This window comes from Apodemus sylvaticus, chromosome 1 (genome assembly GCF_947179515.1).
Source record: "Apodemus sylvaticus chromosome 1, mApoSyl1.1, whole genome shotgun sequence".
Classification (NCBI taxonomy): Eukaryota; Metazoa; Chordata; class Mammalia; order Rodentia; family Muridae; genus Apodemus; species Apodemus sylvaticus.
The window spans coordinates 188,728,218-188,752,382 of NC_067472.1; the positions used below are offsets into that span (position 1 = coordinate 188,728,218).

General features: G+C 53.8%; 2 protein-coding genes across 2 annotated transcripts; both read right to left on the minus strand.

Moving 5' to 3' along the window:
• Positions 1 to 495: 495 nt before the first annotated feature.
• On the minus strand, positions 496 to 17,072 carry Tgfb1 (transforming growth factor beta 1). Its single transcript, XM_052168693.1, has 7 exons — positions 15,856 to 17,072; positions 11,972 to 12,132; positions 10,303 to 10,420; positions 7,958 to 8,035; positions 7,671 to 7,818; positions 1,233 to 1,386; positions 496 to 791 (listed from the first exon to the last, which is right to left on the minus strand). The coding sequence occupies exons 1-7, from the start codon at positions 16,208 to 16,210 to the stop codon at positions 633 to 635; spliced, it is 1,173 nt and encodes a 390-aa protein (XP_052024653.1). The 5' UTR covers positions 16,211 to 17,072; the 3' UTR covers positions 496 to 632.
• B9d2 (B9 domain containing 2) lies at positions 16,567 to 23,269 on the minus strand. The gene is made up of 4 exons (XM_052168744.1): positions 22,996 to 23,269; positions 22,504 to 22,595; positions 20,475 to 20,600; positions 16,567 to 18,125 (listed from the first exon to the last, which is right to left on the minus strand). Exons 2-4 carry the CDS (start codon positions 22,589 to 22,591, stop codon positions 17,812 to 17,814), a joined length of 528 nt encoding a protein of 175 aa, XP_052024704.1. The 5' UTR covers positions 22,592 to 22,595; positions 22,996 to 23,269; the 3' UTR covers positions 16,567 to 17,811.
• Positions 23,270 to 24,165: the final 896 nt, after the last annotated feature.

Sequence of the window (24,165 nt, forward strand, 5' to 3'; positions counted from 1 at the left end):
ACAGGGACTGACGTAGCCCAGAAGGCCCAGAGTTCCTTATCCCCCTGCCTTCCCAAAGCAGGCATTTCAGATGCCTCTGAACCTGTATTTTGTTGTTTGTTGAGACAGGTTCTCACCACGCAGCCCTGGCTAGCCTGGGCTATATCTGCCTGCCTCTGTCTCTTGAGTGCTGGGACTCCTCACATGGGGCTACCACAACCCGCTGAATCAGCACTTTTTGCTCTTCCAAGGCAGCCGCAGGAATTCAGGCTCTCCCGGATTGTCTCAGTGGGTGCTCAGAGCTTTAAGGGCACTGTGAACAGCGCCTAAAGAGACACACCCGAGTCTAAAGAGGTTTTTCCCTGGGCCCTAGCATCGCCCGCTGGAATCCTGGGATCAAAGCCGGCGTTCCTTAGGGAGTGCTGGAGGTGGTGGCACAGAATGGGACAAGATGTGGTGGGAGCTTCAGCTCGGAGGGAGACGCAATCCGGCGCCCAATGACACGGAGACCACCAGTCCTCTGTCACCTTTAATGGGCCCCCCAGGTGGGCTTGGGGGGTGCAGGTGTCCTTAAATACAGCCCCGGGCGCTGCGGGCGGGGCGGGGGCGGGGCCGGGCCTGCCGGGAGGGCGGGGCGGGGCGGGGGCGGGGCCTCAGCTGCACTTGCAGGAGCGCACAATCATGTTGGACAACTGCTCCACCTTGGGCTTGCGACCCACGTAGTAGACAATGGGCAGTGGCTCCAAAGCCTGCGGCACGCAGCACGGTGATGCCGAAGCGCCCGGGTTGTGTTGGTTGTATAGGGCAAGGACCTGCGGGTGGGGTGGGCCAGGGTCACCGCCAGTGTCCAGGGACTCCCCCATCTCTCTACCCACAGGATCTCTACATCTCGTCTCTTATCTCTGAGTCTCCCCAACTTCCATCTCTGTCTCCCTCTCTCTCCCAGTCTATTTCTGTTTGTCTCTTCCTATTGTTCCATCTCTGTCTCTCTCTCATCTGTCCTCATCTCTGCCCCTCCCTCCTCTTCACCCTAGCTCCTCTTCCTAATCCTCCCCACCTCCAATTCTGCATCTCTCCACATCACTAGCCCTCCTGCCTTTCTCACCCGATCTGCTTCTTTCCAACAGAAGAGATGGAAATACGGAAGGGCAGGGCAGAGTTGGATTCCCCTCTGATTCCCCTCCCCTCTAGCTTCTCCTTCTCTTCCTCCCACCCCAGCCTCTGCGCCAGCCTGTCCCGCGGGCCAGACCCACCTTGCTGTACTGTGTGTCCAGGCTCCAAATGTAAGGGCAGGGCCCCAGACAGAAGTTGGCATGGTAGCCCTTGGGTTCGTGGATCCACTTCCACCCCAGGTCCTTCCTGAAGTCAATGTACAGCTGACGCACACAGCAGTTCTTCTCTGTGGAGCTGCGGGCGGGGCAGGAAGAACGAAGGTCAGGAGTGGGGATAACCCTGCTGCCCCCTCCAGCCCTAGGCTGCCCTCAGTGCCTCATGCCCAGCTCAGGACCCCCAGGACCTCTGCGAAGATAACAGTGACACTATGACCATCCAGGCTACCCATGAAGCGCCTCCCACTGCGCAGATGCGACGCACAGAGAGAGTGCAGGGCTAGCTAGCAACAGGCGCTGAGGAGGCCCATGAGCACTCGCGGGGAGGACGGAATAAATCCTGTCACATCCACACACGGAACACACAGGAGGGATCCACAGCCCCACGTGTGCCAGCACGTCCTATTTGTAGGACAAATGTTTACCGAACATGTAGGGCTAAGGCCTGTACTGCTGAGTGGCACAAACAGGGCAGATGCAGGCCTTTGGAGGCCATAGTGGGTGGGTCACTCCTTCACCCAGTTTGCTGCAAATGCCTAAATTATCACCATGAGTCGATCCGGCTTTCCTCAGCGTCCTCCCTCGCACACCCTGACAGCCACATAGGCTTCCTCTCTAGTCCTCAGACCCAGGCATAGCCAGGCATGGGGGCACACACTTGCCATCCCAACACCAACACGTGGGAGGCACAGGCAGGGTGATCAGAAGTGATCCCTGGGCTATGGGAGACAGAGTCTCAAGATGCCAAAACAAAACAACACAGTCGCCCGGGCAGTGGTGGTGCACTCCTTTAATCCCAGCACATGGGAGGCAGAGGCAGGCAGATTTCTGAGTTCGAGGCCAGCCTGGCCTACAGAGTGAGTTCCAGGACAGCCAGGGCTACACAGAGAAACCCTGTCTCAAAACAAACAAACAAACAAACAAAACAACACAGTCAGTCCTACCTCAGGGCCTTTACACATGCTATTTGTTTGTTTGCCTGACTTGTTCTTCCCAGAGATACCCACTCTGGCTTCTCCCTTTACTACATTTTGATTTGGCTCAGGGTTGCAAGACAGCTTAGCAGGTAAAGGAGCCTGCCTTGAAAACTGGATGAGTTGAGTGTGATTTCCCCAAACCTACATAAGCAAGGAAGGAGAGAAGAAACAAAACTATTCTCTGCACTGCTTCTGCGCACCATGGTATGTGTGTGCACTCACATAAAATAATAACAAAATATAAAAATGAATCTGTACATGCCTTTACTATTCAACATAGAGGCAGGAACGTCTGGATTTCTGCAAGAGAACTGGGAACTGAACCCCGGTCCTCTGGAAAACAGCCAGTGCGTTTAACCATTGGGCCAAGTCTCCAGCCCAAAACTGTCTGAAGTGGTCAAAATATCTGAAGTGGGTCATCAAACTCCTGATAATGCTGGAGGCTACAAGAGGGTTATAGTACCTCTGCTTTTTCTGTCTACATCTGAATTTCTACCATATAACAATTTAAATCAGAACAGAAAAAATTAATTAGTCCCCAAGATTTCTTTTGTCTGTCCAATTGTCTTTTTTGAGACAGGCTTTCATGTAGCCAAGGCAACCCTAAACTCCTGATCCTCCTGCCTCTGCCTCTCAAGTGCCGGGATCACAAGTGTGTACTACCACACTTGGCTTCTAATATTCATTTTCCTGGCCTGGCTTCTAACCTGGCCCCATCCCCAACTTTATTTTCCTCCTCGGAATGTTTCAGCTTGTTTGTCCTAAATATTATCTGTCTTCATGGGAAAGTGTCTCTTAATGTTCAGCAAATGCTGGGTGTATGAATCAACTGATGAAAATTACTACATTTTTTCTTAATGAGAGACTCTCTTTATGTAGCTGTGGCTGTCCTATTATTCACTACGAAGACCAGGCTACCATCAAATTCCTGAGGCCGTCCTGTCTCTGCATCCTGAGTACTGGTCAGTCCTTTGTTTCAAGACTGGGTTTGGGTTTTGTTAGGTAGCCCAGGCTGGCCTTGAACCCTGCCGTAGCCTCCCAAGCGCTGGGATTACCAGCAATTGCCACCTCACCCTGCATGACCCCCTCAAGAGGGAGGAGAGTTAAGATGAGGTCTCACCTAGGTCTCAGGTTGACCCAGAATTTGTAGCTCAGGCTGACCAGCAAAAACACTTGAGCATGTGTGCTCACGGCATGTATCAGAATCGTGATGTGAAGACGCAGGGAGAGAATCATTCAAATTCCATTACACACAAACAGGCTGGCAGGATGTATATTAAAATGCTGAGAGTAGATTTTTTTTCGTTTACTAGTGTGATGGGTTTCTGGATTTTCCCACATTCTTAGCAGTGGCTGGGGGTTATTTTTAGAATCAGAACAAAGTAATTCAAGGAAGGAAAATGCAGGTTCCTGCTCCCAACACCTCAAAAATAACTCTAAAAATGTGGGTAAGGAACTGGGAGATGGCTTAGTGGTCAAGCGCACTGGATGGTCTTGCAGAGGACCCAAGTTCGATTCCTAGCACCCACATGTATCCTGTGACTCCAGATCTAGGGGAATCCAACATCTTCTTTTGTCCTCTGTGCATACGTGATGCCCACAGCACACATACATCCACGAAGACAAAACACGCATGTAAAATAAAATAATAAAAAATAAAACTTGACACATGTGAACCAGGCAGGCATGCACCACCCGTGCACAACCATCCTCAGGGAGCAGAGTAGGAGGATCGCTGCAGGCTTGAAGCCAGCCTGGTCCAGGCAGGGGGAGTCCTAAGCCAGGCAGGGCTACCCTGGGAGACCCTGTTTCAAACAACAGAATAATAATGCATCTTTAAGACGTGTGCCACCACAGTCTGGCACGTGGGGCTTTCTTTCTGGGACGCAGTCTTAGGATTTTCAGTTACTGCTTTTTGAGCCTCCCTCGCCAGTCTGAGACCCAGCCTGAGCTTAATCTGTGATGGGCCCTATCTGAGGACCCGGGGGAGGTGGTTTTTTGAGCTGACAAGCTGGCATAAAAACAGCGTTGCCATGGAGAGCTATGAACAGACACAGAAGCAGAATGCTACAATATAAACTATCGTTTTTCAGAAATGCCAGGGGCTAAAAAGGTTCTAGACTGTATAGCTTTTTGGCATAAGGGCATATTTACATAGACTTTATAAGATGTTAAGTACCCTCCTGCTACACATTTATTTTACCTTTATTATTATTCACATTTCTTTTCCTTCTTTCTTTCTTTCTTTCTTTTTTTTTTTTTTTTTTTAGTTTTTTCGAGACAGGGTTTCTCTGTATAGCCCTGGCTGTCCTGGAACTCACTCTGTAGACCAGCCTGGCCCCGAACTCAAAAATCTGCCTGCCTCTGCCTCCCAAGTGCTGGGATTAAAGGCGTGCGCCACCACGCCCGGCTAAACTTTTTTTAAAAGATTTATTTATTTTATATAAGTACACTGTTGCTGTTTTCAGACACACCAGAAGAGGGCGTCAGATCTCATTATAGATGGTTGTGATCCACCATGTTGGTTGCCGGGGATTGAACTCAGGTTCTAAGAACAGCTGCGCTCTTAACTGCACGGCCATCCCCCCAGACGCCCCGCCCCTTTTCTTGAAGCAGGGTCTAACGCTGTCCAGGTTGCCATAAACACATTACGTACCTAGCAATGACTTTGACCTCTTGCCGTTCCCGTTGCTACTCCAGTGCTCGGATTACAACCTTGGTCACGGAGGCCAGCGAGATTTTGGGCTTCTGAACTATGGATTCCTAACTAATAATTCACATCCCAAAACTGTACATGCCAACAGCTGCTGACTTGTGGCCAATTTCATTCCACCTACTTCCTTTCTGCCTTTGTAATTCTTTCATTTGCTTAATGAACTTTTATAGAAAAGCTCACTTTCTCTTAGTAAGTGAAGACTGTTTTACAATTTAAACATGAACCAAAAGTATAAATCAATATGCTCAGTGGTAGAGCCCCTGCCTAGAATCCCCCAGTGAGGGGCTGGGGGCGTGGCTCAGTGGTAGAGCCCCTGCCTAGAATCCCCCAGGGAGGGGCTGGGGGCGTGGCTCAGTGGTAGAATGCTTCTCTACTATCTATATACAAGGTAATGAGTTCCCTCCTCAGCATCACAAGGCAGCAGCAGCAACAGCAACAAAATCCTTGCAAGAATTTTTTTTGTATATTGGTGTTTTGCCTTCATTTATGCCTCTGTAAGGGCATTAGATCCTCTGGAACTAGAGTTATACACAGGTGTGATCCTCCTTGTGGGTGCTGGGAATTGAACCCAAGTCCTCTAGAAGAGCATCCAGTGCTCTTAACCACTGGGCCATGTCTCCACACCACCCCCCAGGCAAGAATTTAACAGTAACACTCTAAAATCAAATATTACTCAAAGTTCATATTTCTCACCATGTTCCATAAACGTCTTTCCCTTTCTTTCTCTTTCCTCCTCTTCCTACCTCTCGGCCCTTCCCTCCCGTGGCGTGGATTCTATATCCTCCCCTCCCTTCTTTGCACTGTATCTGTTGAAGGAACGGCTGGGTGCATCCCTGTGGTGCCGGCTGATGTTACTCTGTCCCTCTGTCGCAGGGAAACGTGGGAGTTGGAGCTACAGCACCCATCAGATCGAGGTCAGTGTGTCTGTCAGGCCTTCCTCCAGGGCACCGTGTTCTTCCACGCAAGACTTTGCTTGTCACAGCTGGGGACTTGGCTCAGGGAGTCAGGTGCTCGCTACGCAAGCATGAGGACCTGGCTTCGGACTCCCGGAGCCCACATACACATCAGGCATAGGCAGAGCAAATGTAAGAGAGAGACAGGCAGGCAGACAGACAGACAGACAGACAGATGTTCTTGAGTCCCTGGGTTCGTTTCCCAGTATGCGGGGAACAAAGTTTACATAGCTTGCTGTATCTCTTAGTAACCTCAGTGCGAAGACCCTCCATCTGTTCCTGAAGCCTGACAGCAAAAGGTGGTGAAGACACTCAGGAGGGGGAGGAGGAGGAGGAGGAGGAGGAGGAGGAGGAGGAGGAGGAGGAGGAAGATAAGAAAGAAGAGGAGGAGGAGGAGGAAGAAGAGGAGGAGGAGGAAGAGGAGGAGGAAGATAAGAAGGAAGAGGAGGAGGAGGAGGAGGGGGAGGAGGGGGAGGAGGCCCAGCCAAGGACCGACATGTAACACAGCCACAGCGCTCTATAAAGTCTGAAGAGAGAAGGGACAGGCCGCGCTCACTGCTCTCATCTCTCAACACTCCTGAATTTCACACCATCTAGCGTGTAACTTCTTTCACTTAGTGTTCCAACTTCTTTCTCGCATCCGCAGTACCGAGACTTACTATGAGTCTACCATTCTGGAACTGGGTGGGTGTGTAACCCCTGTAATCCCAGGACAGAGAATTCAAGACAGCCTGGGCTAAAGGAGTGAATCTGAGGCCAGCCTGGATTCCACAGCAAAGCCCTGTCTCAAAAGAAACCAAACAAAGCAGAACTGACAAGGTGAAAGTGAAACCCAACGACCCAAAAGTTGTCCACTGACCTTCACATAGTGTCATGGCATGGATGCCCCTACACACACACAAACACACACACACACACAGACACACACAAAATGTCCCTTACACACACACAAACACACACACACGCACGCACACAGATATAACTTACAAACAATGACCAAAAAGCGTTTGCCCTTGGGACGGCTGTTCTGGATACCCCAGGATGCCGGCTCTCCGCCTCTGAGGGCTCTTGGCTCCTCAGAGTTCCCTATTTCAGTACTGTAGTCCAACACTCCCCACTTCTAAGCCTGCACACACGTCAGGAAGTTCTGCCTCCCAGCTTCCTCAGGGTGCACCACTGCCAGACGAAGCGCTGCCCCTCAGGAGACTCGGATCCGGCTTTCTCCACCTCCACCCTGGATGCTAACATCTCCACGCCAGACCCTGCCCTTCTGAGCCCCGGCATCTGCCGCTCACATCTACCAGCGCTAGGCCCACCATGTGCCAAGACTGTGGGAGCCCAGTGCAGACCAGACCGCCTTCTGATCCTGAACCCAATGCTCGGATCCCAGCACCCCAGCTTTCCTGGGGCCAACACTCTCGGTTGCTCACAGTGAATTCTTTCATTAGCATCCCAAAGTGGTAGAAGCCTAGTGAAAACTTAAAAACCCAACCAAGACGACCGACCTTCTAACAGTCTCCTAACGCATGTGCCAACCTTCCTGAATTCCCCGATCCCAACGCTCCAGCAAGAAAACACCCCACACTCTAGGACTCTCAGCGCCCACGGAACCAAGAACTTGTCCCCCAAGGCCTGCAGGCATAAATGGTGGTACGCCAGTCCACAGACTACAGTCAAGCCCTCAGCCCACGCAGCCTCAGAGAGAGACAGCGTTTACCTGAAGCAATAGTTGGTATCCAGGGCTCTCCGGTGCCGTGGGCTGTGCAGGTGCTGGGCCCGTTCCAGGGGCGTGGCCATGAGGAGCAGGAAGGGTCGGTTCATGTCGTGGATGGTGCCCAGGTCACCGCGACGTTTGGGACTGATCCCTGTTTGGGTTTGGATGTTGTGGTGAAGGACACAACACACACTTAGAGGGATGGGTGGGTGAGCAAGGGGCGACACACGTGCGCATGCACACGGACCACGCGGGGCCCGTGTCAGGCCGGACCCGGGAAGTTAGCTCACCGTTGATTTCCACGTGGAGGACGTTATCTTTGCTGTCGCAAGAGCAGTGAGCGCTGAAGCGAAAGCCCTGTAGTCCGTCTGCGGGAGAGGAAAGGAGTCTGAGGCTATGACTCATGTGGCTTGGGGGGGAAGAGGAGACCGGAAGCTGCCAGCCTCGGGGCTCCTTGCTGGTCACCCCACACGTCACTCCTGCTCCTCTTCTTCGAATGGCTGGACCCTTCTGCCCCTTATTCAGGGCTCAGCTCAAACACCCACCCCTCGGGGAAGGCTCTGAAAGATACACACCCCTCTCCAAATGTGGCATCCCTTCCCTCACCACAGCAGGCAGGGGCTCTCAGATTTCTGCATGACGACCGACTTCTTTGATTGATCTCAGCAGAAAAACACGCACATGGGAGGGATCCTACCCCTGCCTTATTTTCTTTCACTTCTGTATCCTTTGAAATTGTATATATGTGTATATATGTCTATGTACATATAATGCATATTTTATGTATATAAGAGAATACATGTGGGTGATTGTGTGATGTGTGTGGTACATGAGGCTCATAGCTGGGTGACAAGTGTCTTCTCTGTTCCTGTCTCCCTTATTGCCTGAGACCGACAGATCTCTGAACTTGAGCCCACTCCTTTGGCCAAGCTAGCAGTCACAGGGACGTGTGTCAGCCTGTCTCCTTACATACACTGAACGGCCACAAGGCTGGGGTTACAGGCACACACTACGCCAAGGCCTGACTTTTTACATGAGTGCCAGGGATGAGAACTCAGGTCCTCGTGCTTGCAAAACGGAAGCTCCCGCCCACTGACCCCTCTCCACACCCTCTTTTTCTTTCGAGACAAGGTCTTATGGAGCCCAAGCTGGCCTCAAATTCTCGAACTCAGTATGGAGCTAAGAATGACCTTGAACTCGCGATCCCCTTGCCTCTGCCTCCCAAGCGCAGGGTTTAGCGGGCTGTGTACCATCATGCGTGCTGCCCTGAGGTACTGTCATCATTGTGCTCTGTAAAACCCGGTCCTCTGTCATAAAAGTAAACATCTATGGTGATCCAGCTGTCAAGGGTCGGGAGCACTGTTGGCGTCGCAGGATGTTTAGAACTAACAGGTGCCAGGCCCTGATCTAAACTCTGTGTGAACTCCATTGATCTTCAAACTCCTTAACTCAAGTCACCCCAAGAGGAAGAGACTTGGCCAGGGCCACACAGGGAGTCGTAGCCAAAGGCACCCTGCGTACCTAAGCTGGCCTCTTCTCCTCATTATTCACGGGGGTGCACATGGACCAGGGTGTGCAGGGAGGTCAGAGGTCACTTTGTAGGAGTTGGTTCCCTCCGTCTACCGTATGGGTCCTGGGGCTTGACTCAGGCCATTAAGCTCAGCAGCAAGCACCTTCACCTGGCTCACAGGAGATGTTCCTTGAGTGGACGCATAATAATACTGTCTAAGCACCTACTGTATACCAGACAAACTCTTTCTCGACCTCCCCGTCCAGTGGGCTTCCACGTTCGTCCTGGCGCCAACCCACTCAGGCTCACCGCGTCCATGTGGCTAAACTACACTTCCCATGAGTCTCCACACTCCAGCTCATCCTTCATGGGCCTAAACTACATTTCCCATGAGCCTCCGCAACTCTCATCCAGGAAGCCCTCCTGGATCCTAACCTTGCCTGGGTTTCCACCTTTGGCTTCCCCCACCTCAGCCCTGCCCCCTCTGTGTAGGTCTCCCATCCTGGCCCTCATCTGTATAAGCCATTACTGCCCGCTAGGGCTCCGACAAGACCTTACAAGTGTCTGGAAAGACCCTGTGGGCCTTGCAAAGGAAGGACGCACAAGAGGCAAGGAAGACTGTTCACTCCTGGACAGATGGACGGGTCAGGCATTCCCTAGCTGCAGAGCCTTGGTACTCTTGGCTATTCTTGTATCTCCTTTTCCTGCTTGCTTTTACTCATCTCAGAGACATTACCTCAGATGCCCCCTCCTCCAGGAAGCCCTCCTTGAATCCAGACAGTCAGGCACCTCTTGAGTGCTCAACCTCATTCCTCTGTACGATGAGTCATAAAGCACCTAGCTAGAAGTCAACTCCTCCTTCAACTGTCCAAAGGACCATGAGATCTATCGAGGGCAAGGATGGGGACTGTTTGGGTCACCGCCTGTCCCTGGCATCACTCCACAGACTGATCCATTGGTAAGAATTGTGGAGTACTACTCTTGACATCACTGCGTGTGCGTGTGTGTGTGGTGTGTGTGTGTGTGTGTCAGGGGTGAGGTGGGGGGACACAGTGCTAGGCACGGTGATGCCAGGACACACAGGGGCAGCCCCACTGGAGGATGGCACAAGACAAGCGGTCTCACCTCCTTGGTTCAGCCACTGCCGTACAACTCCGGTGACGTCAAAAGACAGCCACTCAGGCGTGTCAGTGGGGGTCAGCAGCCGGTTACCAAGGTAACGCCAGGAATTGTTGCTATATTTCTAAACGGAAACAAAGAAAGCAAACAGGACTGGGGTCGCCGTCTTGCCCCCAGATAATCTGGCTGTAGCCCCATGCTGCCTGGCTCACGAACTGGCTTCCAGACCATCCCCGGACGCTGGCTTCTGACACGCATGGACCCTGCAGGCCACACTCTCACACACAGCCCCCAAGAGCAGATAGCAGCCAGGGGTGGACACAGACTGGGACACGACGTGGGGACAGGGTCGCGACAACCCAGGCTGTGCTCAGGACCCGTGAGGCTCCTCAGCTGTGCATGAGATTCTGTACAAGCTGTGGGCACTTGCCAGCCTTGCCGGGCCTCAGTTTCTCCCATGGTGCAATGCGGCTGAGACACGGCAGCTGACCCTCCCCCCCCCCCCCCCGCATGTGCACGGTTCAGTGGTTCTATTACCCCGAGTCTTGGAGAGTCGTAATTTTCTTATTGACTTATAGTTTGTTATCTTACTTATTGTTATGAGTACGCACACAGAACAGTCTTCCTAATGTTTTGTTGTTGTCGTTGTTTTGAGACAGGGTCTCTCTATGTAGCCCTGGCTGTTCTGGAGCTAACCATGCAGACCAGACTCGCCTCCTGCCTCTGCCTCCCAGTTTAAAAATGTTTGGCTAGGCAGGCAGTGGTGGCTCAAGTCTTTAATCCCAACACTCAGAAGGCCGAGGTGGGTGGAGCTCTGAGTTCCACGAATCCAGAGCTACACAGAGAACTTCTGTCTTTAAAAAGGGGGCAGGTGACTACGGACTTAAGAGACGAATGCTTGGGTTCAAGAGATCATATTGCCTCAGCCTCCAGACAGGGTCTCATGTAGTCCAGGCTGGCCTCAGACTCCTGATCTCCTGCCTCCACCTCCCAAGTGCTGGGATTAAAAGAGTCTGTTCCTAAAACTCCAACTTCCTTCCCTTCCTCCCTGTCACTTTTTCCCCCTGTGCTGAGGATGGAACCTAATGCTTTACTCAACCTAGGCAACCTACTGAGCCACGCCCCCAGCCCCTCACTGGGGGATTCTAGGCAGAGGCTCTACCACTGAGCCACGCCCCCAGCCCCTCCCTGGGGGATTCTAGGCAGGAGCTCTACCACTGAGCCACGCCCTCAGCTCCTCCCTGGGGGTTCTAAGCAGGCATACAAACCCAGATATCCATCCCCTGGCTCTTTCTGCATTTTACATACAGTTCAGCCTCACAAACTCAACTAATAGGATGCAATCTGATCGTTTTTTTAAAACCTTAGGATTCTTGGGGGTGATTGGTGGCACACACCCTTAATCCCAGCACTGCAGAGGCAAAGGCAAATGGATCTCTGTGAACCTGAGGACATCCCGGTCTACAGAGTGAGTTCCAGGACAGCCAAGGATATAGAGAGAAACCCTGTCTTGAAAAACCCACCCACACAACCAACCAAATGAAAACAAAACAAACAAAAAAACCCTTAGGCTTCAACACCAGTACCTATGTACTGTATAGCCTTCACACTGAGCCGCCTGGCCTCGCCCCAGCAGGGGTGACCTGTGCACCACCTCTCAGGCTCAAAGCCTCACCTGGTAGAGTTCCACGTGCTGCTCCACACTTGACTTGAATCTCTGCAGGCGTAGTTCCGCCCGGAACAGCAACGGGGGTTCCGGCACTGCTTCCCGAATGTCTGACGTATTGAAGTACATGTATATACTGTGTGGGATGTCTTTGGTCTTGTCATAGATTGCTGGGTGGGGAGGAGCAGAAGGAGGAAGACATCAGGTCTGTGACAAGGATGGGGGAAACAGAGGCACCCTGCTTCCGAGCCCCTCACTCACGTTGGCCCTTCTGCTCAGCATTTTTATTTTCTGACTTTTAGCTTATGTATGTATGTGGGTGCTTTGGCTGTGTCTGTGTGTCTGTGTACAGAGTGCGTGCCTGGTGCCTGTGACCGCCAGAAGAGGGCGTCAGATCCTCTAGAGCTGGAGTTAGGGATGGCTGTGAGCTGCTCTCTTAGGCGACTCTCTAATGTTCTTAACTGGCTAACCTCACTTGAGCTACAGGAGACCGCGCCTCAAACAAAACCAAACAGAAGTTGTAAATGGCGCGGCATAATTTTGGGTTTCAGAAATCTCCCCGCTGCTACTCAGGTTGGGTGCTCCTGCCCTGAGCGACTCCCACAGCAGGTTCTAGGCAGGAGCTCAGCAGCCCAACTAAACCTGTACCCCCTTAGAGGTGGATTCTAGAGAAGGGTTCTACCTCTGGGCCAATTGCCTTTTAGCTATTAAGTTCTGATTCCTAGCCTAGGCAGCTGCAACCGAAGCACTAAGCACTACGTAACGTGTGAGGAGCAAACTCCTCTCTTTAACTCTAAGACATCATCCAATGCCAGGATTAACGGAGCTGATGAGACACACAGCAAAAGCTAAACATGTGACACACACACACATCAATAATGTGTATTTTAGCCAGTGCAAGTCTGCAATCAGAACTTAGGAGCCTGAGTCAGTTCTGTTCACTGGGGGTTAGCATGCATGTGTGTGTGTGTGTGTGCACACACACACACATTAATAAAGGTGAGGGAATACAGTGATGGTAAAGATAGCATTTTAAACACTATAAAAGATAAAAACATTGAGAATTCACAACGTGGTAAGATTCAAGCCACCTTATTCCAGGGACTAATTTTTTCTTTCTTTCTTTCTTTCTTTCTGTCTTTCTTTCTTCTTCTTTTTTTTTGGGTTTTTTTTTTTTTTTTTCGAGACAGGGTTTCTCTGTGTAGCCCTGTCTGTCCTGGAACTCACTCTGTAGACCAGGCTGGCCTCTTACTCAGAAATCCGCCTGCCTCTGCTTCCCAAGTGCTGGGATTAAAGGTGTGCGCCACCACTGCCACCTGGCCAAGGGGACTAATTTTTTGAAACTCTTTTTTTTTCTCTTAATTTATTTATCTATTTTATGTATATGAGCACACTGTAGCTGTCTTCAGACACATCAGAAGAGGGAATCGGATCCCATTTCAAATGGTTGTGAGCCACCATGTGGTTGCTGGGAATTGAACTCAGGACCTCTGGAAGACCAGTCAATGCTCTTAACCACTGAGCCATCTCTCCAGCTCCAGGAACTAATTTTTTGTTTATTTTCTTTCTTTCTGGAGACAAGATCTCATAGCTTAGGCTATTCTCAAATTCACTGTGTGTCCGAGGATGGTCTTGAAGCAAACCTTTTGCCTCTGTCTCCCCAGCGCTGGGACTACAGTCACGGACCACTCTGCTTGGCAGAGTGTGGTTTGGCTGTCTCTCCCACCCCCCCACTGCAGCTTCCCTCCTTCCAGTCACCCCTCACACCGCCCCTTTCCTCACCACGTCCTCTCCTGAGAAGGAGGAGCCCCTGCTGGGTACCAATCCACCCCTGCACATCATCAAGTCAGTAAGTCATGGATGGATGGAGGGAAAGAACAGTGGGAAAGAGGGTAAGTGGGACGGGGGATCAGGTGTCGAAACAACCAGACTGTGCTCTTAAGCCCGAACCTCTGCTACTTCCTGGCCGTGGGGGGGGGGGGGGCGGGGCGGGTATTATCATTTGCCTATCATCATTAGTTACTCCCCCCCTTTGGCCCATTTCCGGGCCGGGTTAGCGGTGATGTGGATTTCTAGGTAAGGATGACTTCATGTTTGAGAACCCCATGCACTAAAGGGCTTCCTAGGCTAAAGGACGTCTGTGTTGGGGGCCGAAGGGTCAAAATCCTGAAATCCCAAGTCAAAGGAGGCTTTTGGCTTCTTGTAATGGAGATGAAATGGTGACCCAGACATCTTTGAAGGGCAGAGGGGCTCTATTCCTGGTCCAGATGTTACTCAGCAAACCACAATGGAGGGATGGGATCTTAGCTGGGGGCAGCAGATAGGGGGGAGATAGGAGGGCAGGAAGGATTGTGGGTGTCGCAGAGGGAAGTGGGGTGACACAGAGATGAATAGGTATGTGGGAGAGAAGACGGAAATGGGGAGGAGCATGCCGGAAGAGATATATGCGTAAGAAATACAGTCTCAGGGGAGAGGAAAGGACTTCTCCAACGAAGAGGTCATATTAAGTAGTGGCTAGGGAGGGGTGTCATCAGGCCTGAGCCACAAATGGGTCCAGCAACGTGCAAGGAATCCTTAAGTCCACCTCTGGGGTTAGGGAGGTGAAACCTGGAGAAGCTACTGACACCTGAAGTTCCCGGGTCACACAAGACGCCCGGGTCCCGCGTGGGTGCCTCTAGGGCGGGGTCGTGAGTGTCCCCGCCCACTGCTGGGGTGAGGAGGGCGGGAGACTAACAGCCTAGGGAGGGCGGGATCCGGACCTGCCTCGTCTCGCCCCAGGCTCCGCGCGCGATCTGTCTCCCCTCCTCCCGGGCACGGGAAGGAAAGGGAAGGGAGGAGGGCGAGGCGACCGGACGCTGGGTTTTCCCCAGCCTCCCGTAGGGGGAACTGGGACTTTGGGGTTACAGCCTGCCAGCGCTCAGCTCCGTGGGGTCCTCTTAACCCCTCAGGAAGCGCAAGCTCCTCCCCACGCGCGTGGCACCCACGTGGGGGCTTCCTCATCCTTACGGATTCGGTTTTTTCATTTGAGTTTTGAAGACTGCCTCTCCCTCTACCTCTAGCCGCTCCCCTAGGGCTAGACTCCCGAGGCTCAGCCACTCCCTTCCACGCCCAGGAGAGGGGCGCTCGCCACTCACTCCTGGATGGCACGGTTTCCCTGCTCCTCCTGCCCGCCCGCCTCGCGGGGGCCACCTTCCTACGCCAGTCTCCCCTCTTTTATAACTCCTTTCTTGAGGACTCGCTCGCTTCCTTCACTGGGCTCCGCCTGCCGGCTCGCGCGCTCTTTTACGCCCCCAAGCAAAACACTCGTGACACCTCCGGGCTCACTTTCCGCACCCTCTCCGCTCCCCTCTAGTCTGCTTCTCCCAACAACTTCGCTTTCCGTTTTCACTTGTAACCCCATAGTGACTCTACAGATCACACACTCCAGCGTGCGCCTGTCGCCTTCTGGGAGGAAGCCCACTAGAGATTTTATCTGGCAGTTCTCGGGTACCCATCTCCTAGGTTGTCTCTCCAACTCACGACCCGGTCTGGGGTCGGTTTTTCACACTTCCTCTCCTTTCCGAAATGCTGGACGCCTTCCATTCTCTTAAGCCGGGCTCTACCTTTCTGACCCAATGAGCCCAGCATTTTTAGGCACCATAAGGCGGTGTGTGTGTTGGGGGGGGGGGGGAGGGAGCTTAAAACCTGCCACTATCTTGCCTTTCTAGGAGAGGCTCACTTTTGCAGGCTCTAAGTGCCAGCCTCTTTAGGACACCCATACAGTTGCCCCGGCGCCTCCAGGGGTCCCCTTCCTCCAGCCAGTTTCCTCTGAGGTTAATTTCCTCCCCGGTGACCCCTGCACTCCGGCGCCCCCTGGGGGCTCCCTCCTGGCTCCCCGGCCCCTCGGAGCTCACCGTTGTTGCGGTCCACCATTAGCACGCGGGTGACCTCTTTGGCATAGTAGTCCGCCTCGGGCTCCGGCTCCGGGTCGGCGCTCTCGCCTGCCACCCGGTCGCGGGTGCTGTTGTACAAAGCGAGCACAGCCTCGGGCAGCGGGCCGGGCGGTACCTCCCCCTGGCTCGGGGGACTGGCGAGCCGTAGTTTGGACAGGATCTGGCCACGGATGGCTTCGATGCGCTTCCGTTTCACCAGCTCCATGTCGATGGTCTTGCAGGTGGAGAGTCCCGCTGCTGGCCTCCCGGGCGTCAGCACTAGAAGCCACGGGAGTGGGAGCAGAAGCGGCAGCAGCCGCAGCCCCGAGGGCGGCATGGGGGAGGCGGCGCCCCACGGCACTTCGGAGAGCGCGAACCCTGGGCAAAGGTGGGATGCGGAGGCCCCGCCCCTGTAGGGCTTGTGGGGTGGGGTGGGGTCTCCCAAGGAAAGGTAGGTGATAGTCCTGAATAATTTGAGGTTGAGGGAGAAAGCAGCAGGAGTCGCGGTGAGGCTCTGACACCAGGGTGTCTCAGTATGCCACCAGGGTAAAAAATCGAGATGAGTGCTCTCTGGGATCCAAAAGTGGGTGTTCTTAAATAGGGGAGCTACTGCCAGCAGGTCCGAGGGAGGTCTGCCTCTCGGGGGAGAGAGGGTCCTGGGATGCGGGGGACTCTAGAGGCAGGCTGGGGGGAGGGCGGCGTGCAAGGGGTGCGCCCCAGCTTTGGGGTGAAGTCTTCGCGGGAGGCGGAGCTTGTGGCTCCCGAGGGCTGGTCCGGAATGGGGGCGTCTGAGGAGCGCCGGGTAGCCCGATCGAGTGTCCACGACGGTGAGCAGGGCTGTCTGGAGTCCTCAGGTCCTACCTCCTTGCGGGACAGCGCAGCACCCAGCAGTCCCCGCGTCTCTGACTTGCAGTAGCAGCGGAAAAGTCTAAAAACTTTTTTCCTCTTCTCCTAACCAGCTCGTCCCTCCTCCCACTCCTCCTCCCCCTCCTCCCTGCGGCGGCGGCGGCTGGTCTCAGACTCTGGGGCCTCGGACGGCTCCTCGGCTGCTCCTTTGCCGGCTCCCAGCGGAGGCCGACTCCGCGTGCGGCTCAGAGCCGGGGGTGCCCCGAAGGGGCGTCCCCCCTGCCCTGGCCGGGGGCCTGGCTGTCTGGAGGATCCGCGGCGGGAGGAGGAGGGGGACGGCCTGGGGCGCGAAGGGCGGCGGCGGCGGGACCGGCTGGGGCGGCGGGGGTTTTGAAGCCGCCCCGGCCCCACCCAGGAAGCGCACGCGGGGCGGGGGCAGCCCCAGGGGGAGGGCATGGGGGGGCCACGGTCTTCTTAGCGTGGGCGGGCTCCAAGGGGGGTCCCTTCAGCCCTGCGGGGAGGGGGCGGGCACCCCGGCCCCGCCCCACCTCCAGGGTGCTGCCTCCTGGCGGCGGAGCACAACTAAAGCCTGTGACCGACCAAAGCGCCCCCGTGGATTTGGGAGTTGTTGAAGGGTCAAATGGAAAATTGGGACTTCGTGAGAAAACAGAGTCCTATATTAGAGGTGGGAACCTAGGAGGCAGAGCGCGAAAGGCAGGGGCAGACTTTGGGTTTGCTGATTAAAGTGTCAAGGAGAATGAAATAAGGAGACGGACGTCTGTGGGCGGTAGTGGATACAAGGAGGCACCTTACCCAGGCAGGAGAAATGCGCGCTTTTATTAGGTGCCCCGACAAGCCAAACAGCGGGCTCTCCTCAAGTCCCTCTAACCCACAGATTAGTGATACCTGGTAGTTGAGTGGAGCATGGGCCACAGTGAGGGGGGGGGGTCCTGGCCTTGCAGTCCATGGCATGGGGGCCATGGCTTTGGGGAGGTCAGGACTGACAGTCTCCTGAGTGCCCGTGCCTCCTTCACCGCTGTGCCATCCATCGCGTGCTCAGTGGATGATGGCGATTAGTGGTAATGAAGTCCCTCAACACTCCACACCATAGCGATCAAAGTGGCGCAGCAGCAGGCCGATACCCAGGTGCACTGTGCCACCCGCGGCCGTGTGCAGGCGGTAGCGGTCGGCCCCGCTGTAGATGGTGTCTGCGTGCAGCAACTGTGGCCCTCCGCCCACGAAAGCCCGTGCTAGCTGCTCCCTCCAGCTGCCCAGGGGCCTCCAGGTAGGGCAGTCCAGCTGGTGAGTGCCTGGGCTGCTGGGCACATGGCAAAAGCCATAGCCAGCAAGCTGGCAGCGGCCAAAGCTGTCCTGGGACCACACCTGGAGATGGAGTCGAGGCCAACCTGCAGAACAAGACGCCTTTGAGAAAGGGACAAAGGGGCGGAAACCTGCTCCTAGGTCCCCATTCTGGAAACCACTAGAGACCTCGCATAGTCCTTCCACCTTGGATTATTGCCTGCATTTACTCTCTGGGTTCGCATCTCCCACCCACCCCACCCAGAAGTCACAGGGATCTATAGAAACCCACGCTACACCCTTGCACAAAACCCTCCCATGGCTCCCCTGTGCCACAGCACAAAGTCCAACCTCTCGAGGAGTCAAGTCTGGCCGGGGCTGACCTCCCTTTGTGGTCTCTTCGCTCTCTCGGGCCCTCAAGTCAGCACCTGAGCTCAGACCCTTCCTTCTGCCTTCTCTCCTCAGGGCTGTCTTTGCTCTCGCCTGCCTGACCCGGATTTCCTTTCTCCCCCAGTGCAACCATCTCTCCCCTTCGGTAGGTTTCTAGTGGCCTCAATGCACATCTGAATGTCCCGGCCTGAAACTCCATTGCTTGGAGATGCAGCCCAGCCCCCCAGCCCCCCCACCCTCCCCACCCCCACTACCCTGAGCCCTCTCTGGCAGGCCCTGTTCTCCAGGCTGGGGACACTGCAATGAACACAGCAGACAAAAATTCCTGCCCCATGAAGCTGACATCCTAGACAACCAACATAGTAAATAAGTAAATTATAGGGTATGTCAGATGGTGATAACCGCTCTGGGGAAAAACAACAGCCAGAAAGGGGGGTGGGGTAGAGATGTAGTTTGGAAAAATGGGGAGCAGCTAAAGGAAGCTTCACTACAGACGGTGACATCTGGGCTGAGCACTCCGGTGCCAGCACTTGGGAGGTACAGGCAAGAGGACCCTACAAGCTCAAGGCTAGCCTGGGCTACACAATGAGTTCTAGGACAGCCAGGGCTATACAAGAAGACCTCATCTGGAAGCGTGACGTTCTGGCACACACTTGGGCTGCTGAGGTTCCAGGCTAGCCTGGGCTAAGTTCTGAGATTCTATCTCAAAAGCAAACCAACCAACCAGGATGCAACAGGTACATAAATGTTTTGAGGAATGGGCTATCTAGGCCCCTAGGGGAATGACAGATCCAGTCAGCACAAAAGCTCCCAAGGGAGCTAGCCTGGTGAGGCCAGGGAGGCTCGAACAAGGAGTTGTGGGGGCAAAGGAAGAGGTGACAGCCAGAAGACAAAGGGCCATGTGGTGCCAGAGAAGGCTCCAGCTTTTATCTTGAGTGATAGGAGACCTTCAGGAAGGTTCTGTACAGAGGGAGGAAGGACATGCCGTATTTAGGCCCTCCCAGGGCCCAGTCCAGTGATGTCCAACCCTGAGACCTGGGCCTGGAACACAGTGCGGACAGAAAGAAAAGACGGTGTGGGTAAGAGAAGATGGGCAGAGAAGGCCCGGTGGGAGGCTGGGGAACAGAAGTGGCTGTCAAAGCCACCAGGGTTCGTGGGTGAGCTGAGGGACGGAGAAGAAAGCAGGCAGGGAGGGGACAGCTAAGGCCAGGACTAAGGGACAAGGGCTCGTCTCTCTGCCTCACCTTCCCACACAGCACCCACACAGAAACCAGATTGCTCAATGGGAAAATCTGATCCTTCCATTCTTCCTGGGCTCCCCACAGCCTTCTTCTTCTTCTTCTTTTTGTTTTTTGTTTGTTGTTGTTTTTTGTTTTGTTTTGTTTTTTTAATTTGATTTTTTCGAGACTGGGTTTCTCTGTGTAGCCCTGGCTGTCCTGGAACTCACTCTGTAGACCAGGCTGGCCTCGAACTCAGAAATCTGCCTGCCTCTGCCTCCCAGAGTGCTGGGATTACAGGGATTATAGGCGTGCGCCACCACCGCCCAGCTGGAGGGTCCTGTCTTAGTTGGGGATGTCCCTGCCAGAGCTGGACGTGTGCAGGCTCAGTCAACAGTGCTTACTGCTGAAATACCCAGGCCGTTGGCTTCCCAGAACCTGCTGTATTTTACCCAGAAAAGCTGCGCTGATAGGATCCCCTCCTCCCTCGAACACTCACTTCCCCTTTGAGCAGAACCTCTGCCTGCGTGAGCAACATGAGCAACGGCAACTGGCCTGTTTCCTGTCCCCTACCAGCTCTCTTTACCCTACCCAGCCACCTCAGGGGCCTTTAGTCAAAGGCCCCTCCCACTTGGCCCCCACTTCCTGATCTCTCCTCTACCCCAACCTCTGGCACATTCCACAGGCCTAGGGTTTTGAATAGCTCTGGTGAGGCCTCAAATGCACCTCTCCAGAGGATGCTGTACCAGAAAAGGGACCCACAAAGTACAGGGAGCAGAGAGAGCCACAGAGCCCAGCTGCTCCTAGGTTGACTGCCCCTCCCTCCCCTGACCATCCTCCTGTACCGACCTTGGAGACCTTTAGTGGCGAAGTGCAGGTCAATAGGGTGGGACCAGTATGCCATGTCCCCTATCTGGGGTGTGTCTACCTGTGTTTGGCCTTCCCGTACACCTGAGAGGAGCTTCCATGCGGCCCCTGGAATGAGAACCAGGACATACAGGGTCGGAGGGGAGTGGCAACCTTCAGGAAGGGGACCTGCCTTGGCAACCAGTTTGTTTCCCGCTGGTATTTGGGAGTGGGACAGTTGTAGACTCTAGAGCTAAATATCTGGATTCAGCTCTTGCCACTAGCAGTGTACACCCGAAATCTCAGCACTGGGGAGTTTATTTGGGGCTATCCTGGGCTGCCTGATGAGTGTCAAGTCAGCACCGACTACAGTGTGGGTTTCACTCTCTAAAGGAAAATTGGACGGAAGTTGAAAAGCACAGGAGAGAGAATACAGCCGGGCAGTGATGGCACACCTGTAGTCGTAGCCCCTGGGAGGCAGAGGCAGGCTGATAGATCTCTGTGAGTTCAAAGCCAGTCTGGTCTACAGAAGGAGTTCCCAGGGCTACACAGAGAATCCCGTGTAGAAATCCTGGCACAGAATCATATATGTCCTCTGTATTTGCAGTGTCAGGGATGGGACGCAGAGAAGTACATACGCGAGCGCTCTCTGCCAACAATCTACAGTCCCAGCCCCAAGCCTCACCTTCTCTGTCTGTGCACCACTAGGAGGGCTCTCTGGTTCCCTGTCTATAAAAGAGTGACAGAAATACCATCTCACAATTCCTAAGACGACTCAGCAAATACGGACTATTAATTTTAAGATACCACTCACTTGTTAACCCTTCCGTACGCTGCTGGGGTGTGGGGTGCGACCTAGAGCCTTGTGCCTTATGGGGCTCGTGCTCTGGGCTCTACTGATGGGCTGCACTCTCAGCACCGATAGCCTCCCTTTGTGAGATAAGGAATCCCATAGCTAAGGCTAGCTGCAAACCTCTTCCCTAGCTGAGAACGACCTTGAACCTCTCCTGACCCTCCTGCCTACGTTCCCCAAGCGATGAGACTCCCAGCACCCTTTCCATACTGTATGTACATTCAGAGGCCTGGCTCAAAGACCAGGAGGAGATTACATCCGAGAGCACATCGTGGCCCCAGTGAGGGCAAGGAGAAACAGCGGCCACATACTGAGCACTAAACCCCCGGACCTCTGCTAAATGCTCCCGGAAATGTCTCCATCTTATCTGCTCTCTGGGATTCTGACCGCTGCCTCCGAACACATACGCTAAGCTTTCAGACTCCTCCCTGTCACCGCGAAGGCCCAAGTGTGCCCTGGACCCCCGTCACTGATCTGCCACTACCCTTCCCCACCCTCCCCACCCTCAAGCCTCTCCGGGCCCAGCGTGCTCCCTTGCCTCAGGGCATTGGCAGTGGCTGTCCCTTCTGCCCTGAGAAGACTGCTACTGGGTACCCTATTTCCAGCTGTTTTCCTCCTCCTGCCCCCCAACTCAAGTGCCACTTGCACAGAAAGGCTTTCTCTGATCCCAGACCTCCCTATCCCAAATCAGCTCCCAGTACATCGCTCTGTTTCTTTTTTTTCCCTACCACCACTGACAATAATCTTGTAAAGACTTTGTACTCTTTTCTTTTAAACAGGGTTTTGGTTTGGTTTGGTTTTTTTTGTTTGTTTGTTTGTTTTTTTTTTTTTTTGTTTTTTGTTTTTTTTTGTTTTTTTTTTTTTTTGCCACGTAGCCCAGGCTGGCCCCAAACTTGTAATGGAAGGCTTCCTGGGTGCTGGAACTACAGATATGCATAAGCACACCTAGCTTGTCTACTGACCCGAGGACAGGATGTGTGTGTGTGTGTGTGTGTGTTTCTATGTCACAGCCCCGTAAGGGCTGTTTTCAGATGGTGCGATAACCTGAAAGAAAAGGATAAAAAAGAAGCAAACAGTATGGTCTGAGTTCATTGGAGAGTCGAGGAAACAACATGGAGATTTAGGCTAGGGGAGGGGGCTGGGTTTGTTTGGGAGATGAACAAGGTGGGGGAAGGATACCTGTGTGGATGCCCCACTTGCAGAAGAGGCTGCTTTCCGAGAAACCGGTGGCCCCTATGATCTGCCCGATCACGTGCACTTCAGCCATAGCTCTAGGAAGGGAAAAGTTCAATCACAACCCTGTGAGGTAAGTGTATTATTTCCATCCGACAGCTGGGAAAACTGAAACCTATCGCATGAAGAACAGTACTGTGATTCTAAGCTAGTTCCACCAACCCACTGGCAATGTCGTCTTCATCACAGATACAAGCCACCTCCCCAGAAAAGCCCAAGAAAAATGAGGAAGACACCCAGAGGTGCGGGAACCTGCAGAAATAAATAAACCAAGGCTCAGACACGTAGAAAGCCCCGCCCCAGGATATGTGGCCCCGCCCACACGTGCAAGGCCCCGCCCCTCCGCGGCAGATCAGCCAAGCTTCAAAAAGCGCATGCGTCTCGGGTGCAGGGCCGCTTTAGCCTTACCCCTAGGCGTTGCGCATGCGTCATTCCTACCTCCGCGTACTTGCCCGTTAGGAGTGAAAGCTGCCTCGGGGCTGGTAGCTCATGGGCCTGGCCGCCTCCTCTTTGCGGGCGCCGTCGAGACTAGTCTCGCGCCCCGCCCGGGCCCTTCCAGGCGGAGGGAGATCTGAGGTAGATAGACCCGCAGCCTCGCTCTCCTGGGTGCCGGTAGTTGCTGGGGCAACAGCAGGCTCCTCCCCTGCGCCCGCCCTGCGTGCTGATGATTGGTGCTATATCCCTCTGGGGGCGGGGCGTAGTTGTGATGGACCTGGTCATTCGGGACATTTTTTGGAGAATTGCGTAGGTCTTGCTCCCGGGAAGTCTTACGCCCCAGAGTGGGCGTAAGCCTGGAGGGTTATCTCCATCAGCGGTTGAGGAAGTTAGAGCGCCAACTGTTTCCTCTCCGTATCTTCTTCACGCAATAAGCAAATCTATTGATGCTCTCTGCTTCCTCAAACAAAACAACACACCTTTCCTGTTGAGGATCACTGTCAGAATGGAGCCGGTCGACACCAAACGGGCACCTGAAGGAACTCCCACCGTGGTCATCTCCGTGTTACAGCTGGAGGGAAAAAGGGATCTCCGTATTGTGACACTAGAGAAATTGCGAAGCAAGCTTTCTCTGCAGTTTTCGGAGCTTCCTCGGATTTCTCAGGGACTGAGAAGTGCAACTTTTTTCTCAGAGTCACTGCAAAGTTCATTCTAAGAGCTGGTTTTGAACTAAGGGTGGGGTAAGGATAAATGAGGAAGATGGGGCTAGAGAGATCGCTCAGCAAGAGCGCTTGCTCCCTTCCAGAGAACGGGAGTGAGTTCGGTTCCCAGCATTCTGTAATTGCAGCTCCAATTCCGCCCTCTTCTGGCTTCCCAGAGGACACCCCCTCCCCGCGCCCCGCGCCCCGCGCCCCGCGCGCTTGTTGTGGCATACACAAATAATAAAAATAAATCCTAGGGCTGGAGAGATGGCTCAGCGGGTAAGAGCACTGACTGCTCTTCCAGAGGTCCTGAGTTCAAATCCCAGCAACCACATGGTGGCTCACAACCATCCATAATGAGATATGACGCCCTCTTCTGGTGTTTGAAGACACTTACAGTGTGCTTACATATAATAATAAATAAATCTAAAAACAACAACAAAACAACCTAAAACATGTACGTGTGCGTGCG

Coding starts and splice junctions, on each gene's coding strand:
- Tgfb1 (XM_052168693.1), bottom strand. CDS start 16,210: ATGCCGCCCTCGGGGCTGCGGCTGCTGCCGCTTCTGCTCCCACTCCCG. Junction 10,421..11,971: donor AGCACGTGGAACTCTACCAG/GTGAGGCTTTGA, acceptor GTTTCCGTTTAG/AAATATAGCAACAATTCCTG. Junction 792..1,232: donor TGGACACACAGTACAGCAAG/GTGGGTCTGGCC, acceptor CCCCACCCGCAG/GTCCTTGCCCTATACAACCA.
- B9d2 (XM_052168744.1), bottom strand. CDS start 22,591: ATGGCTGAAGTGCACGTGATCGGGCAGATCATAGGGGCCACCGGTTTC. Junction 20,601..22,503: donor CAAGTGGGGCATCCACACAG/GTATCCTTCCCC, acceptor TTCTCATTCCAG/GGGCCGCATGGAAGCTCCTC. Junction 18,126..20,474: donor CGCCACTAAAGGTCTCCAAG/GTCGGTACAGGA, acceptor CTTGTTCTGCAG/GTTGGCCTCGACTCCATCTC.